The sequence below is a fragment of the Littorina saxatilis genome, linkage group LG7 (assembly GCF_037325665.1).
Source record: "Littorina saxatilis isolate snail1 linkage group LG7, US_GU_Lsax_2.0, whole genome shotgun sequence".
Lineage (NCBI taxonomy): Eukaryota > Metazoa > Mollusca > Gastropoda > Littorinimorpha > Littorinidae > Littorina > Littorina saxatilis.
Genome location: NC_090251.1, coordinates 7,334,960 through 7,351,480, shown reverse-complemented (window position 1 = coordinate 7,351,480; position 16,521 = coordinate 7,334,960). Strand labels below are relative to the sequence as shown.

Below are 16,521 nucleotides of genomic sequence, written 5' to 3'. Positions count from 1 at the left end.
GTAGTTGTTAATTTAAATGCGGTATGTTTGTATTGTTTGCTCCAGAGATGTATACTTCGTACGTATAGAGCGTTCGGAACTTTTCAGTCGCAAAAGTAGTACCGAAACAGAACAGCTTCTCAACCCATTGCCCTATCGAGGATTCAGGCTGTTGCTGGCTCGTTATTTGTTTGGTTGCTGGGTCATTATCGAAAAATAACTAGCTCTACAAGTTTACAGAGGTAAAGAAGCAGAGGGGGGAATAAAGTATGTTGCATCCTCGTAATTTGAAATATTTCGTTCAGTACTAAATGTAAATATCTGCATGCAAAATGCATGCATAAGCCGCAAACCCTGTTAACGTGGAGATAAATTAAGCTGTTAGGTACTAATAGACCTTTTTCGTATAACCTTTGCCCCCAGCGTTTCGACCAATCAGATTATAGGGCACGGCAGCCTCTCTCTGATAACCGGAACTAGGGGGCAATAGGTGCCTGGCCTGAAATACCTCTTTCACTTTCGATGCTCGAAGATTACTTTGCCAGAGGATTACTTTGAGAAATTCTGCAAGAAAACGGATTATCTTTTTCAAAATCATGAACAAAACGTCAAGGACATGCACGAAGGTATGGTTTGAAACGGCTATTTGTGGTATATGGACGAAAGACTTGGCGAACTTCCCCTGCATAAGCGAGGGTGCGTATCGCTAGCGCTACGTGTCATTTGTGCTGAGTGTCATTTTTCCTACGTGTCATTTGTGCTATGTGCCGCTATCGCTACGTTGATTAGTGCTACAAATAATTTGTCGATGAGTCGCTATCATTCGTTCATTATCACTACGTATCGACAGCACTACATCTTTTAGCGCGACGTGTCATTATCGCTACGTGTCAATACCACTACTTACTGACGACTCTCTCTTTCTCATTTTTTCAGTCTCTCGCTCTCACTCGTGGTTTGTGTGTGTATATGTATGTCTGTGTATGTATGTGTGTGCGTGTGTCTGTCTGTTTCAGTGTGTGTGTGTGTGTGTGTGTGTGTGTGTGTGTGTGTGTGTGTGCCTGTGTGTGTATGTGTGTGTGTGTGTGTGACTCTCTCTATCTCTCTCTCTTGCTCACTCGCTCGCTCACTCACTCTGTCTCTCTCTCTGCCTCTCTCTCTCTCTCTCTCTCTCTCTCTCTCTCTCTCTCTCTCTCTCTCTCTCTCTGTGGCCTTAATAATAAACCATTCTGAGTTCTGAGCTCTCTCTCTCTCTCTCTCTCTCTCTCTCTCTCTCTCTCTCTCTCTCTCTCTCTCTCTCTCTCTCTCTGTGTCTCTCTCTTCTCTCTCTCTCTCGCTCTCTCTGAAGGAATATTTTGTTGTTCCTTTCAATTTGCCCGAGATTTGTAATTTTCGGAAGAAAGTCTCCGCATGATTTTCAGTTGTTTCTTTCGGATTTTGATCTTTTTAGAAAAAAGGGGCTTTGTTTTTGACTAATTGTAAGACAGTGTTATTGCATATATTTGTAAATGGAAATATTGACACAAGGTATAACCGAGGATATTGAAACCTTTTCTTCTCTCCCAAATTCTTTTATGAAATGAGAGGGGGAGAGAGAGAGAGGGGGGGCGGGGGATTGACAGACAGAAAAAGCGCGAGAAAGCAGAAGAGAGAGACAGTTAAAAGGGATGGAGGGTGCTTTTTATTTTATGGTTGGTTGGTTTTAGTTCTCAATGCACTGTTTTTGACAATAATTTTCATTCGGTAAAAGCCAAATTCAATTACCGCTCTCTCTCTCTCTCTCTCTCTCTCTCTCTCTCTCTCTCTCTCTCTCTCTCTCTCTCTCTCTCTCTCTCTCTCTCTCTCTCTCTCTTTCTTTCTCTCTCTCTCTTCATTACACACACACACACACCGCACACACACATCCGCACACACACGCACAAACGCATACGTACACACGGTATCGTACACACAAACTCACACACAGAAAAACAGAAGGGTCCGGAACACAGTCGATCAACACCGCACACACTCAACACACATGTGACCGTTAATTCTTGAAACGCGGTAGTAAATGACAAAGCTCAAAACAGGGCGCCACGATCTTGGTCGCCGAGACTATTCATACGGATTTGCGTTTGGTACACCATAGTCAAATTGGGACAAGTTTATGTCAAATTACGTACCTACTGCGTCACTTGTTTTTCCTCTGCAAGGACACATCCAGAAACATGGCATCTAGACAACGCTTTTCTCTGAAATAATGGTAATAATAATGACCATGGACATGCTGGCAAGATGAGAACGAGACTTTCCTACTGGTGAAGCGATCATCTGAATAATACAGCCATGAGACTTGTGCTTTTAATCACGCTTCTGTTTGCAGTCCTCAATAGGTCGCAACATTCAGGTCAGGGTGAGTTGATTACCTACTATTTACTAACTTAGACTTTGTCGTTATGGTACAGAGTTTTCTTCCACACAAGATTATGTTGATTGTGTAAAGAACCCGTCAGACTTTGTAATACATACACACTATTGATAAGTTTGCAATATATAATTATCCTCAATTTTAACAAATGTGAACAGGTAACAAACAAATAAAATCGGGGCGATGTAAGCAAAGTATGGAGTAAGCAAAATAACAATGGCGACTGTACGTGAGAGCGAAACACAAAAAGACCAAAAAGCACTGTACTCACGTTGTAATGACGAAAACGACGTGCCGACCACTGAGGTCTTCATCAGGTACAAAAAAGAAGACATACACAGGGAGAAATCTACCTCAGTGACGTGGCTTTTGTAAATATGTGATACAACCTGTAGCACTGTCGTCTGCTAAGTCACGATGGACTATAGCCTCCCCTGCCTCCTGCGCTGATGTACACGAACCGAAAGAAGGTGCAACCCAAACGGGAGAGATTAAACCGCGGGGTCTGATTCGTTGAAAAAACAACGAATGTCAATTTCAACTAGTCCAACACCGCGGCTGGCTCCCAAACGGTTGGTAACTTTCTCGTGTTCTTTGTGTTCCAGAACGTGCCCAACGCGTGCCACACAGCCAAGCACCACATGACAAAGACATGTCAACGGCATTCTTCTCAAAAAGACCAGATGAGAAACCAAAGCGTGTACAAACCATGGCTTCATCGGATGACAGCGAGAGAAACACTTTTCCAGTGTATGGCATCTACAGAGGCGTGACCCAGAGCAAAAACCCGAACGGCATGAAACAGGCAGACACAACAGACCAAGATGCTATCAACAAGAAAGGCATGACACAGACAGACAAAACAGACCACGATGCTATCAACAAGAAAGGCATGACACAGACAGACAAAACAGACCACGATGCTATCAACAAGAAAGGCATGTCACAGGCACATTCAGCGGATCATGAGGCTAACAACCAAAAGGGCATGACGCAGGCAGATACATCGGATCATGCTGTTAACAACCCGAAAGGCATGACACGGGAAGACACAACGCCTCATGTTGCTAAGAACTCGAAAGGCATGACACTGTCAACAGGGGAGGACAGGGGAGGGGACGTCACCCACAGAGAAGGAGACATGGAAGGGGACGTCACCCACCGAGAAGATGACAAGGAAGGGGACATCACCCACAGAGAAGAGGGCAAGGAAGGGGACGTCACCCACATAGAAGAGGACAAGGAAGGGAACGTCACTCAGAGAGAAGAGGACAGGAAAGGGGACGTCACCCACAGAAAAGTGGACAGGAAAAGGGATGTCACCCACACAGAGAAAAATGACAGGGCCAAGGACGTGACCCACAAAGAGAAAAATGACAGGGAGGGGGACGTCATCCAAAGTGAACAGGACAAGAGGGGAGACAAAAAGTGTGAGGGTGCCACTTGCAGCATCAAGTCCATGTCAGAGTCCCAGCCAGAGGTTGCAGATGGGAGGACGCCAGGCGGGATAACCTGGTCTTGGCTGTCAGGAGACTCGGCGGACAACCTTACACTCTATACAGTTCTCAGCAGGCAGCGGAGAGATGGTGAGCACACACAGAGAAAGACAGATAGAAGAATGAGAGAGAGAGAGAGAGAGAGAGAGAGAGAGAGAGAGAGAGAGAGAGAGAGAGAGAGCGAGAGAGAGAGAGCGAGAGAGAGAGAACGTTAAATAAAAAATCGACTAAAAAGCAGCGCAAGAGACAGCATTAAAACATCCCTGCGTCGGGCTGATCGCTAGGCACATGTGTCGAAAGATGCAGGGCAGGTCACAACATTTCTGAAGCATTTTTGTTTCTTAGTCGCAGATTACGATATAAACGGTCAAAAACTTCAAACAACTATCTCACATATGCTTGCATCAGTGAAGGGTCGAAGGAGAAAGAGTGGTGGGGTGGATAGGAGTACTCTTTACATCAGTTTTTTTCCGTTGTCGTTTGTTTTGGTTTTTTAGATACCGTGATTTTACTTTCAGAGTGTACGGACTATTACGCAAGATGGAAATGCGCATGTCCTCGGTGCACGAGTCCTGGTAAGTACTGGTCCTCGGTGCACGAGCCCTGCTAAGTACTGGTCCTCGGTGCATGAATCCTGGTAAGTACTGGTCCTCGGTGCATGAATCCTGGTAAGTACTGGTACTCGGTGCACGAATCCTGGCCCCGTATTCTTGAAAAAGCTGCAACTCATATACTGGCCTGTAAAACCACTTACGCTCGATAAGTCCGCTAAGGGTTATTTATGAAACACCGGTAAGTCCTTACTGGGGTGTCTCCGAGCTGTAAAGTTAGAGGACCCATCCCCCTCCTCTGAAGTCGTTACCTGTCAGTAACTTCACTAACACTGTCCATGTCACTCTTTTCATACGTTATTCAAACCATCCATTTTCAATCTTGTTCAAATATTGTGTGTAGATTTATGTCCCTCATGGACACCCATTGGTGTCATTTAAGCACCGATGCATTGCGGACAAATACGAGATACTGCTCGCGAAAGATTTCAACCGATGCTCGATCATACCGGCTTTGTTGCGAAAGCTTGCTAGCGTCTTCTTTAATGCATTACAGTGTCGGGAATCGAGTTCAAGTTGCCATCTAGCCGTACTTATTTTGTTACTCTTTGTCATTTGTTTATTTTTGTTTATTTTCTTCCTGTGCAAGAGAGTACGTTGTAATACCAACATTGATTTAAACAATTAATTTTAGGCAGGAATTAGTTTGGTTTTTTAAATCCAGGCTTTGGTTAACATGATATTAGTTTATTGATAAAGCTTGCAAGTTAATTTAAACATGTAATCATTTGATTGAAAAAAGAAACAGACCAATGAAGAAGGATGCTCCCCGCTTGAAAAAAACCCATAAAGGTGAGAGAGAAGGCAAAACAAAAATAACAGTAGCCACCTGCATGCAACTGAGGTTAAAAAAGAAAAAGAAAAAAAAGTCTCCCCGTGTTTTTATTTCATTCAGTTTGTTAGGGTTGTTGCTATTGACTTTAAAACACCGGTAACGCGTGCGCAGAGAAGAGCAAGCATGGGGAATCTCCTATTCTAAAAATAACCAACACTGGTAGCTGCCCGGCGACCATCCGCATGAATACCGGGGGAAAATGAATAATTACTGGGCAGTAAAAATAAATACTGGGCGGTAGTTAAACGACATCTTGACTTTGTAGGACACAATGTTGCATCTTTTTCAAGAATATGGGCCCTGGTAAGTACTGGTACTTGGTGCACGAGTCCTGGTAAGCACCGGTACTCGGTGCACGAATCCTGGTAAGTACTGGTCCTCGGCGCGCACGAATCCTGGTAATGGCCCTGTCACACGACCGTTTTAAAGCCTGCGTATGCCGACGTATGGGACATTTGAATAAGTACGCTGGCGTACGTCGAATACGTTATGGGTACGTTTTGTATACGTTAAGAGGACGCTGAAGCACGCTGGCATACGTCGTAGTACGCTGAGCACGCAGCAAAGTTTTGTGCATGCACAAAAATTCTCGACGTATGGTTCATACGCACTGCATACGTTGGCACACGTTCACACACGTTACTTGTACGTTACTCATACGTCGATAAATATCTGTATCTGTAGATAGTGCTGAGACATTCCGAACGCAAGCAACACTTCTGCCGTATAAACAGTTCTTCATGGACACGACATTCTGCACAGAGAGTACAGAACTTACCACTTGATTTACCGTTACATAACAAGGAAGAACTAATACAGTTTCTACTCACCAAATTTGCAGAATTACTTGCCGATTTCCCGCGATTTATAGAACAAATGACGTGATCGCATGGCGTCATGTCTAATAAAACAAAACTTCCGAAATATATCTAATAAAACAAAACTTCCGAAATACGTTCTATCCATTAGCAGCGGCGACGACATGTGATCGTCAGCGATAAGCTGTTGCGCGCAAGACTATCGTTAGGCATACGTTGTGAACGCCGGCAACACGCTAAGCATTCGTTGGGCATAAGTTGTGAACGCTGGCAACACGCCAAGCATACGTTGGTGTACGCTATCTGTAAGTTATTGAAACGTTCTGCATACGTTACTAATACGTTATGTATACGTCCAACTCGTTATGAATACGCTATGTATACGCCAAAGATTGAAAAAAACATCGATAGTTCAGCGTACGCCAGCGTATGTTCATACGTCGGCATACGCTGGCTTTAAAACGGTCGTGTGACAGGGCCATATGTACTGGTCCTCGGTGCACGAATCCTGGTAAGTACTGGTCCTCGGCGCGCACGAATCCTGGTAAGCCCTGCGAGGAAAAGGACGCGTTGCCACCTCATGATGGAGACGCGGTCTGATGTACGTACCCAGACGGTTGTAAAGCTCGATTTTTAACTCACCTGAGTAATTGGTGAGTATTAGTATGTATGTGTCCGGCTGTAAAACACTTAACGTTGAGATTATCTCGGAAGGTTTTAAAGTTAGACTTCGAAAACTATGCACACTTTAAGTGTTTTATGATGTCACCAAGTGACCCCTGTTTGGTTGACCCTTGTCAAATTCAGGGTCACAGCGGAGTCATGTCCGTTTCATAAAAACTTAATGTTGAGGTTATCTCGGATGTTTTTGAAGCTAGAACGATGATACTATGCACACTTCTAGGGTTTGATAATCCACCGACTTTACATAAGTTCGATTGACCCCCGTCGAGTTTTGGGGTCACAGGGGGTCATGTTCGATTCATAATAACTTAACGTTGACGTTATCTCAGACGCGTTTGAAGCTAGAGCTTTTAAATTTTGAAAACTTCACGGGTTTAATAATCTACCACTGTGACCCTAGTTTGGTCGACCCCCGTCATATTTTGGGGTCACAGCGGGGTCGTGTTTGTAAAAGCTTTACATTGAGGTTTTCTCAGTTATTTTGGGAGCAAAAGCCGCCAGATTTAATTAAATTGTAGGTGTTGGTAATCAGCAAACATTACCAACATTTGGCTTGTTTTCATCAAGTTGTGGAGTCCCAACATGAAAATGTTTGCTGGAAAAAGATTTTCACCACTGAAAATGTCCACTGAAGTTCGTTTTGTACTTGAAATTAATATTCAACACTATCTTATTATTTAATGCGGCCTCGGTTGATAAAGATGAATTTGATAACGGTATGCTCCCCTCAGAACAACACAAAAAATTGTCATCATTTTCACGAGTTTTCATTCACAAACACCTGGGAAATAAATCTAATGTTCCCCATGCAATAAATCCCCGGTTACCATAGTTGCAGGAAGCAGGTTATACATGGATAATCAAAAGCAAACCCAATAGAAACGCTCGGGGATTCTTCGGCTCTTTTCATTGGTGTTTCCCCAGACCTAGACAGACGACACTGCTTTGTAAAGTTCCCAAAACAAACTGGTAAACTAGCAAAAGTAAACAAAACACAAAACTACTTCATGAAAGGTCATAAACTCATCACAAACAAATTAAACCTAGCGATATGTTTTGTCTTCTTACAAAGTCATGGAGTGCGTGTATCTGTGTTTCGATACACAGACGTTCGGAGAAACACGAACGTCAAGTTCAAGTCAAACCTATTGACCCCTGACACACACATTTTGACCCGTGCACAAGACGTTGTATCGATAAACGAAGCGCAAATAAGAAAAAAATGATAAAAGCAAAGAACATAGCAACAAGATATGCAAACCTCTAACAACGCCGAGCAAGCAGCATGACAGGTCTAATGAAAAACAAAGAGGCAGTGAGTCGGAAACAAGATCGCGATTCTTTCCTTCGCTGCACGACGCAAATCTTCTGTGACCTTTGACCCAACGTAGCTGCCACATTCGATCACTAAGCTTAATATTTACAACTGAAAACCGAGGGGGTGGAATACTGAGAGGAACCTACAGAACTGTGCATCCTCAAACCTGACATACTTATCCCAACATTTTATCAATCAATCAATCAATGAGGCTTATATCGCGCATATTCCGTGGGTACAGTTCTAGGCGCTCTGCAGTGATGCCGTCTGAGATGAAATTTTATACGGCCAGTAGATTGCAACCATGTCGGCGCATATTTACCTTTCACGGCCTTATTCCAAGTCACACGGGTATGGTAGACAATTATTAACTGTGCCTAAGCAATTTTGCCAGGAAAGACCCTTTTGTCAATCGTGGGATCTTTAACGTGCACACCCAATGTAGTATACACGGGGGATGGTTCGGACACCGAAGAGAGTCTGCACACAAAGTTGACTCTGTGAAATAAATTTCCGCCGAACCTGGGATCGAACTCGCGCTGACAGCGCTGACAGCGGCCAACTGAATACAAATCCAGCGCGCTACCAACTGAGCTATATCAAAACACAGAAAGTTGCTTTCACACGCCAGCTTTGATTGCAACAACGTACTGGGGCCCCAATACATGTATGATCAAAACGAAACTCGTGTTTCAAAGCATGGCTCCCTGTGTTGATTCGGCACTTATTTTCTCATTACCAAAATAATGACAACAAGTCGCGTAAGGCGAAATTACTACATTTAGTCAAGCTGTGGAACTCACGGAATGAAACTGAACGCACTGTATTTTTTTCACCAAGACAGAACAGCTTCGTCAATCCACGCGAGAAGGAAATCGCTCACCTCCCACGTGCAAAACGCAGTGATATGCACACGCCAGAATAGCGCGGTAGCGTATTGTGCTAAGCAGGAAAGCGCGCTTTTCTGTATTCGTGTTAACTTTCTGAGCTTGTTTTGAATACAACCTATCATATCTATATATGTTTTTGGAATCAGGAAACGATAAAGAATAAGATGAAATCATTTTTGGATCGATTTTTTAAATTTTAATCGTAAGACTAATTAATCTAATTTCGTTAATTGTGATCACATTCTAAGAGTAAACATGACATATGTATATCTTTTTAGATTCAGAATGTGATGAAGAATACGATGCAATCAATTTTAAATCTGTTTGCGAAAAATCGATTTTAATGACAACTTTAATGAGCAAACTCATTAATTAATTTGTAAGCCTCCAAGCTGAAATGCAATACCAAAGTCCGGGCGTCGTCGAAGATTACTTGACCAAAATGTTAACCAATTTGGTTTAAAAATGAGAGCGTGACAGTGCCGCCTCAACTTTCACGAAAAGCCGGATATGACGTCATCAAAGACATTTATCAAAAAAATGAAAAAATGTCTGGGGATATCATACCCAGGAACTCCCATGTAAAATTTCATGAAGATCGGTCTAGTAGTTTTCTCTAAATCGCTCTACACACACACACACACACATACACCACACCCTCGTCTCGATTCCCCCCTCTACGTTAAAACATTTAGTCAAAACTTGACTAAATGTAAAAACGATGTTTGGTGGTTTGTTGTCAGACCATCTTTTTTGTCGATCCTCGGGGGGCATATCGACTTTTGTTTCATATTTATTGACCGCGGCCTTCGGCCTTGGTCAATAAATATGAAACAAAAGACGATATGCTCCCCCTCGGACCGACAAAAAAGCTGGTCTGTCAACAACCCATCAAACATCTTATAGTACCTGTTAGCAAGCCACCAAATATCTTATTTTGTCCTTGTGGGAAATAAATACCTTTACGAACGTAGTGGTCGAACCCACGCTGATAGCGACGTCTGGTTTCAGAGCCAGCGCCACAACCGACTGAGCTTTCTCACCGCCCCTGTATTAAGTTAAATTGCATTTATCAATACACTGTGAATCAGCGGATATATGTTTCTTTTGCTTGGTTGCTTTTACTCCAAGAACAAAGCATTAACAATGGCATGCCGGCTCAACATTCTAACATATATGTGTTTATATTGTTTAACGATAATAAGCTGAGTCCTTGTATAACTTGCCCAAACAAGATTGAGTAAGGAATTTATTTCTTTGATTTCAGATTCATGTAACAAGCCACATATGGGTAAGTACAATCTGCATCTCTGCCTCGTCTAACGTTGGGGATTAATCAATCAATCAATCAATGACGCTTATATCGCGCATATTCCGTGGGTACAGTTCTAGGCGCTCTGCAGTGATGCCGTGTGAGATGAAATTTTATACGGCCAGTAGATTGCAGCCATTTCGGCGCATATTTACCTTTCACGGCCTATTATTCCAAGTCACACGGGTATAGGTAGACAATTATTAACTGTGCCTAAGCAATTTTGCCAGGAAAGACCCTTTTGTCAATCGTGGGATCTTTAACGTGCACACCCAATGTAGTGTACACGGGGGGAGGGTTCGGACACCGAAGAGAGTCTGCACACAAAGTTGACTCTGAAATAAATTTCCGCCGACCCTGGGATCGAACTCACGCTGACAGCGGCCAACTGAATACAAATCCAGCGCGCAACCAACTGAGCTATATCCCCGCCCCGACAAGTTGCGTGAAGCAAGATGAAAGCAGTCAGTCAATCTGGCAGCCTGAAACTAAAACAAACCAACAACACTGAAAAAAGTGTGCCTATTGTGAATTGTTGACGATTTATTTTATAGGTACCTTACTTTTTTGTCAGGTAGACTTAGGGGATACCGTTATTTTACCAGCGGTCCTGTAAACGAAACCTTTAATCTAAAAGATGTGGCAGATAGCGAACACATAAAAACGCAAATTTGCGTGAAATCCCTGGGGTTTCTTTATCTTAATGAGTTGTTATTTTGATTCATTTTTGACTCACATGCGAAGCAAAAGTGAGTCTATGTACTCACCCGAGTCGTCCGTCCGGCCATCCGTCCGTCCGGAAAACTTTAACGTTGGATATTTCTTGGACACTATTCATCCTATCAGTACCAAATTTGGCAAGATGGTGTATGATGACAAGGCCCCAAAAAACACACATAGCATCTTGACCTTGCTTCAAGGTCAAGGTCGCAGGGGCCATAAATGTTGTCTAAAAAACAGCTATTTTTCACATTTTTCACATTTTCTCTGAAGTTTTTGAGATTCAATACCTCACCTATATATGATATATAGGGCAAAGTAAGCCCCATCTTTTGATACCAGTTTGGTTTACCTTGCTTCAAGGTCAAGGTCACAGGAGCTCTTCAAAGTTGGATTGTATACATATTTTGAAGTGACCTTGACCCTGAACTATGGAAGATAACTGTTTCAAACTTAAAAATTATGTGGGGCACATGTTATGCTTTCATCATGAGACACATTTGGTCACATATGATCAAGGTCAAGGTCACTTTGACCCTTATGAAATGTGACCAAAATAAGGTAGTGAACCACTAAATGTGACCATATCTCATGGTAGAAAGAGCCAATAAGCACCATTGTACTTCCTATGTCTTGAATTAACAGCTTTGTGTTGCATGACCTTGGATGACCTTGATCTTGGGTCAAGGTCACATGTATTTTGGTAGGAAAAATGTGTAAAGCAGTTCTTAGTGTATGATGTCATTGCGATGTTTAGTTATTTGACCTTGACCCTGAAGGTCAAGGTCATGTAAAGGTCAAGGTCAAGCATGTGAGTTGTATGGGCTTTGCCCTTCTTGTTCTGTTTTAAATTGTTTGTCCGTGTGAATATGTGTGTCTGCAGGACAAGTTGTCTACAAAAGAAAAACGTCTCAAAGCAGCTATCACACTGGATCGGGCTACTCATGTACTGGGAACAATGGCAATAAAGGTGTTACTATGGTGCACACCCCTTCACTCGGCGTCAACTGTGTACACACAGGCTTGAAGGACAGACGGGCCTGGTGGATGGTAAATTTAGCAACTGATTTTACCATTTACCGGTTCGTCATCAACGGAAGAACCGACGAATTTCCAGGTAAAACAAAATCAATGTCAAGTTAGACAATTCCCAATTCTCACTAAGTATTGCAATATTTGTTTCTGATTACTTTTCTGTACTAGCCCGTCGACGAAACAACAACTGGGAAGATAGACATGGAAAACGTAATAATATATCTCAGAAAGAAAAATGTAGATGTTGTGTATAAATATATCACAGTATCAGACATAAGTTTTTTCCTGGTATATTCTTAGGATTAAATAACTAAATGATTTGATATGTTGGGTTGCATTTGAATCAAGTTTTGGGCAATTAGTATGAAATCAACGTTCTCTTGAACATTACTTTACGAGTGTATAACAGCAAATACCTTTTATTCATATGCAGGGGAACGTTTCTCGTAAGACCCCAATCAATCTGAGAAAACGGCGTCATAAAAGGGAGAGAGTATTTTATTAGGGGCGGGGGTCTTATCAAGGGAAGGAGTATTTCATTAGGGGCGGGGGTCTTATCAAGGGAAGGAGTCTTCTATTAGGGGCGGGGGTCTTATCAAGGGAAGGAGTATTTTATTAGGGGCGGGGGTCTTATCAAGGGAAGGAGTATTTTATCAGGGGCGGGGGTCTTATCAAGGGAAGGAGTATTTTATCAGGGGCGGGGGTCTTATCAAGGGAAGGAGTATTTTATCAGGGGCGGGGGTCTTATCAAGGGAAGGAGTCTTCTGTCGGAGGTCGTAAAAGGAATGGAGTCTTCTATTTGTAGTTACGGGGGGGGGGGGGGGGGGGATGTTCCGTTGTAATTTAGTGATTGTAAAGGGACATGTCGAAGGGGGAGTTGTATTAAGCAATTGCTTTGTTTTGTTTTTCATCTTACACTTTCGTGTGTGTAAGTGGGTCGGTTGGTATTTGATTGAATCTGAACGCCCTAGCAACTTCCTGCACTGATTGCCCAGCATCAAGTCTCCCGACCGCATGTTGGCGCTGCTCAATTGAAAGTCTCAGCATAGAGTCTGTGTTGTTGAAATAAATGTTGTAAAAGTATTGTGAGTACGGTAGGCCTTGCCTCAACAAAAAAAGCTGCTTTTCTGCGTTTTGCACGTGCTGGAGGTGGTCCCGATGTTGGGTTGGGATCTCGGTGAACAGGAGCCCATGTGTGACCCGGATAACCTCACCACGGTACTGTCCATATTGAGCGGGAGATGTTTCTCTTTCTTACACTTTAGTCTTTAGATTGGCACGGGCACGTCTGTTGTTGTACTTCAGGTAGAGCCCGGTATTCTTGCAAGTGTGGTTTTAAAGTGAATTCATTGACAAATCATGAAGTTCATATTTTGCAGAGGACGACAAAAGGCGTATGGCAGGACTTGTGGTCACAGTCAATGGGCAGGTGTGCCACAGGTACCCCTTCGATGATGATACATTAATACAGTTACCAGGTAATTCACTCCATCTCCCCCCTCTCTCCCTTCCTCTCTCTCCCTCTCTCTCTCTCTCTCTCTCTCTCTCTCTCCTCTCTCTCTCTCTCTCTCTCTCTCTCTCTCTCTCTCTCTCTCTCTCTCTCTCTCTCTCTCTCTCTCTCTCTCTCTCTCTCTCTCTCTCTCCCAACAAGTCTCAATACTTTCAAAAAACACCTCTCATTACATTTAATGTCAAATTACGAAAAGTCACAGTGATGGAAGACTTCGTTCTGATTATGTTCATATTGATCATATCTGTCCATAAAGCATCAGTGTTTCATAACGCAAGAATGTATGTATAGCCTACAACGTGTATATAGTCCTGTGAATGGTTTTTCTGCCTTTTTATTTTTTTTTTTTTTTACTGTCATGCTTATCTTTTGTAATTGTTTTACGTTTGTATATATATGTATTTAAGATTAGAATAGTACCTCTCTGGGCGAGGGCTGGTTGAAAAGAAGCTCGTTTATATTGCTTATGCCACAACCCCCGTAAAATAAAATTTGATTTGATTTGATTTGATTTGATCTCTCGCACTGACACACAAACGGAATCACCACCACTAACCTACACCCACCCACACATACACGCACACTCAATGTAGCAAGTTGAAACAAATGAAAATGTGATTGATTATGATATTGATGATTTTGATGTTTTTATGGACTCACTGGACCATCCTGTGTACACAAACACAAAGACATGCAAGTCCTTCGAGTCTCACAATTCAGCCCTAAAAAGAAGAGACAACAGCAGCAGAAAATACTGGCATGGTGATCTGTATTCCTGTCTCTATCTTCCCTCCTCCACTTTGCCAACCCGAGCAGCTGAAAATACTAGCATGGTGATCTGTATTCCTGTCTCTATCTTCCCTCCTACACTCTGCCAACCCGACCAGCAAAACCTACTGGCATGGTGATCTGTATTCCTGTCTCTATCTTCTCTCCTCCACTCTGCCAACCCGATCAGCAGAAAATACTGGCATGGTGATCTGTATTCCTGTCTCTATCTTCTCTCCTCCACTCTGCCAAGCCCGACCAGCAAAAAGTACTGGCATGGTGATCTGTATTCCTGTCTCTATCTTCTCTCCTCCACTCTGCCAACCCGACCAGCAGAAAATACTGGCATGGTGATCTGTATTCCTGTCTCTATCTTCTCTCCTCCACTCTGCCAACCCGACCAGCAGAAAATACTGGCATGGTGATCTGTATTCCTGTCTCTATCTTCTCTCCTCCACTCTGCCAACCCGATCAGCAGAAAATACTGGCATGGTGATCTGTATTCCTGTCCCTATCTTCTCTCCTCCACTCTGCCAACCCGATCAGCAGAAAATACTGGCATGGTGATCTGTGTTCCAGTCTCTATCTTCTCTCCTCCACTCTGCCAACCCGATCAGCAGAAAATACTGGCATGGTGATCTGTATTCCTGTCTCTATCTTCTCGCCTCCACTCTGCCAACCCGATCAGCAGATAATACTGGCATGATAATCTGTATTCCTGTCTCTATCTTCCCTCCTCCACTCTGCCAACCCGATCAGCAGAAAATACTGGCATGGTGATCTGTATTCCTGTCTCTATCTTCCCTCCTCCACTCTGCCAAGACAACCAGCAGAAAATACTGGCATGGTGATCTGTATTCCTGTCTCTATCTTCCCTCCTCCACTCTGCCAAGACAACCAGCAGAAAATACTGGCATGGTGATCTGTATTCCTGTCTCTATCTTCCCTCCTCCACTCTGCCAAGACAACCAGCAGAAAATACTGGCATGGTGATCTGTATTCCTGTCTCTATCTTCCCTCCTCCACTCTGCCAAGACAACCAGCAGAAAATACTGGCATGGTGATCTGTATTCCTGTCTCTATCTTCCCTCCTCCACTCTGCCAAGACAACCAGCAGAAAATACTGGCATGGTGATCTGTATTCCTGTCTCTATCTTCCCTCCTCCACTCTGCCAAGCCGTTTCGTTGGTTAGAGACAAGAGAGTGGGTAGGGTAATAGACAACAACTTCCCAGGTAGCTGGTACCTTCTCTGAACCCCCACTCGACACTCTGCCTTTACCCCAGAGACTCAGCGTCAGCCAGGCGCCCCATTGCACAACACCCCCTGCAGACTGGCCCGACTTGCCTCTGACACAAGGTAGACGGCTCAATTGTTAGGAGGGAGGGAGTCTTGAAATGGGGGTAAATCTGAGAAAACAGGGTATTTAAAAAGAATTAAGGAGTCTGCAATCGGACAAAACCTCCCTTGCAGTGGCCTTTTTTCATTTTTTTTTCTTTTTTCTGTCTTTTTTTTTTCACATCGAAAGTCGGGGTCAAACCCGGGAACATGCCCCTAATGGTTTTACCGTGAGGGCATTAAACATTTCTTATCATCTGCAACCGGGGGTCCTAAAATGGCGGGGGGGGGGGGGGTCACTGTTTATCAATACCATTGGTGAGTCGTCTAAGCATTTGGTTTTCTTGTTTATGAAGGGAAGACACAGCGTCATAGCACGGTTCCGCTTAGTGCCCACGAACATGTTCATAACCATACCATGGGGAGGGGACATAGCTCAGTCAGTAGTGGCCCTGGCTTCAAAACAAATTGTCGCTATCGGCGTGGGTTCGATCCCCACGTTCGACGAGGGATTTAGTTCCCAGACTCTCCTCGGTGTCCAAAAAAACCCGTGTGCACGCATGCGCGCGATGAAGAACCCAATTTCAAATCGTAAGTCTCAGAACTTAAAAACACGAAAACGCGCATGCAGAAAGTGCCACGGCTGGTACTAGTGATGAGTAGAGCATCCTGGCGGCTTCTTGTCCAGAGAGATAATGTGTGGCTCGTTTGCAATGAGAAGAAATAAGAAGCCACCAAGTTATTCTTGTATTTGTTGCAATTGAAACACTAGAATTACTAAAGCAAACGTTTAGCTTG

General features: G+C 43.4%; 1 protein-coding gene across 3 annotated transcripts in view; it reads left to right on the top strand.

Annotated features, from left to right (window-relative positions):
* The first annotated feature begins 2,165 nt into the window (after nucleotides 1-2,165).
* Nucleotides 2,166-16,521, top strand: part of LOC138970596 (uncharacterized) — a 117,679-nt gene continuing 103,323 nt past the window's right edge. For 2 of the 3 annotated variants that reach the window (XM_070343063.1, XM_070343060.1), the window contains exons 1-6: nucleotides 2,166-2,374; nucleotides 2,995-3,975; nucleotides 4,404-4,460; nucleotides 10,309-10,332; nucleotides 11,957-12,190; nucleotides 13,488-13,586. In XM_070343063.1, coding sequence (XP_070199164.1) covers nucleotides 2,308-2,374; nucleotides 2,995-3,975; nucleotides 4,404-4,460; nucleotides 10,309-10,332; nucleotides 11,957-12,190; nucleotides 13,488-13,586 — 1,462 coding nt within the window. In that variant the 5' untranslated portion in view covers nucleotides 2,166-2,307. The remainder of the gene's footprint in view (nucleotides 2,375-2,994; nucleotides 3,976-4,403; nucleotides 4,461-10,308; nucleotides 10,333-11,956; nucleotides 12,191-13,487; nucleotides 13,587-16,521) is intronic. The other variant, XM_070343062.1, reaches the window with a different exon arrangement.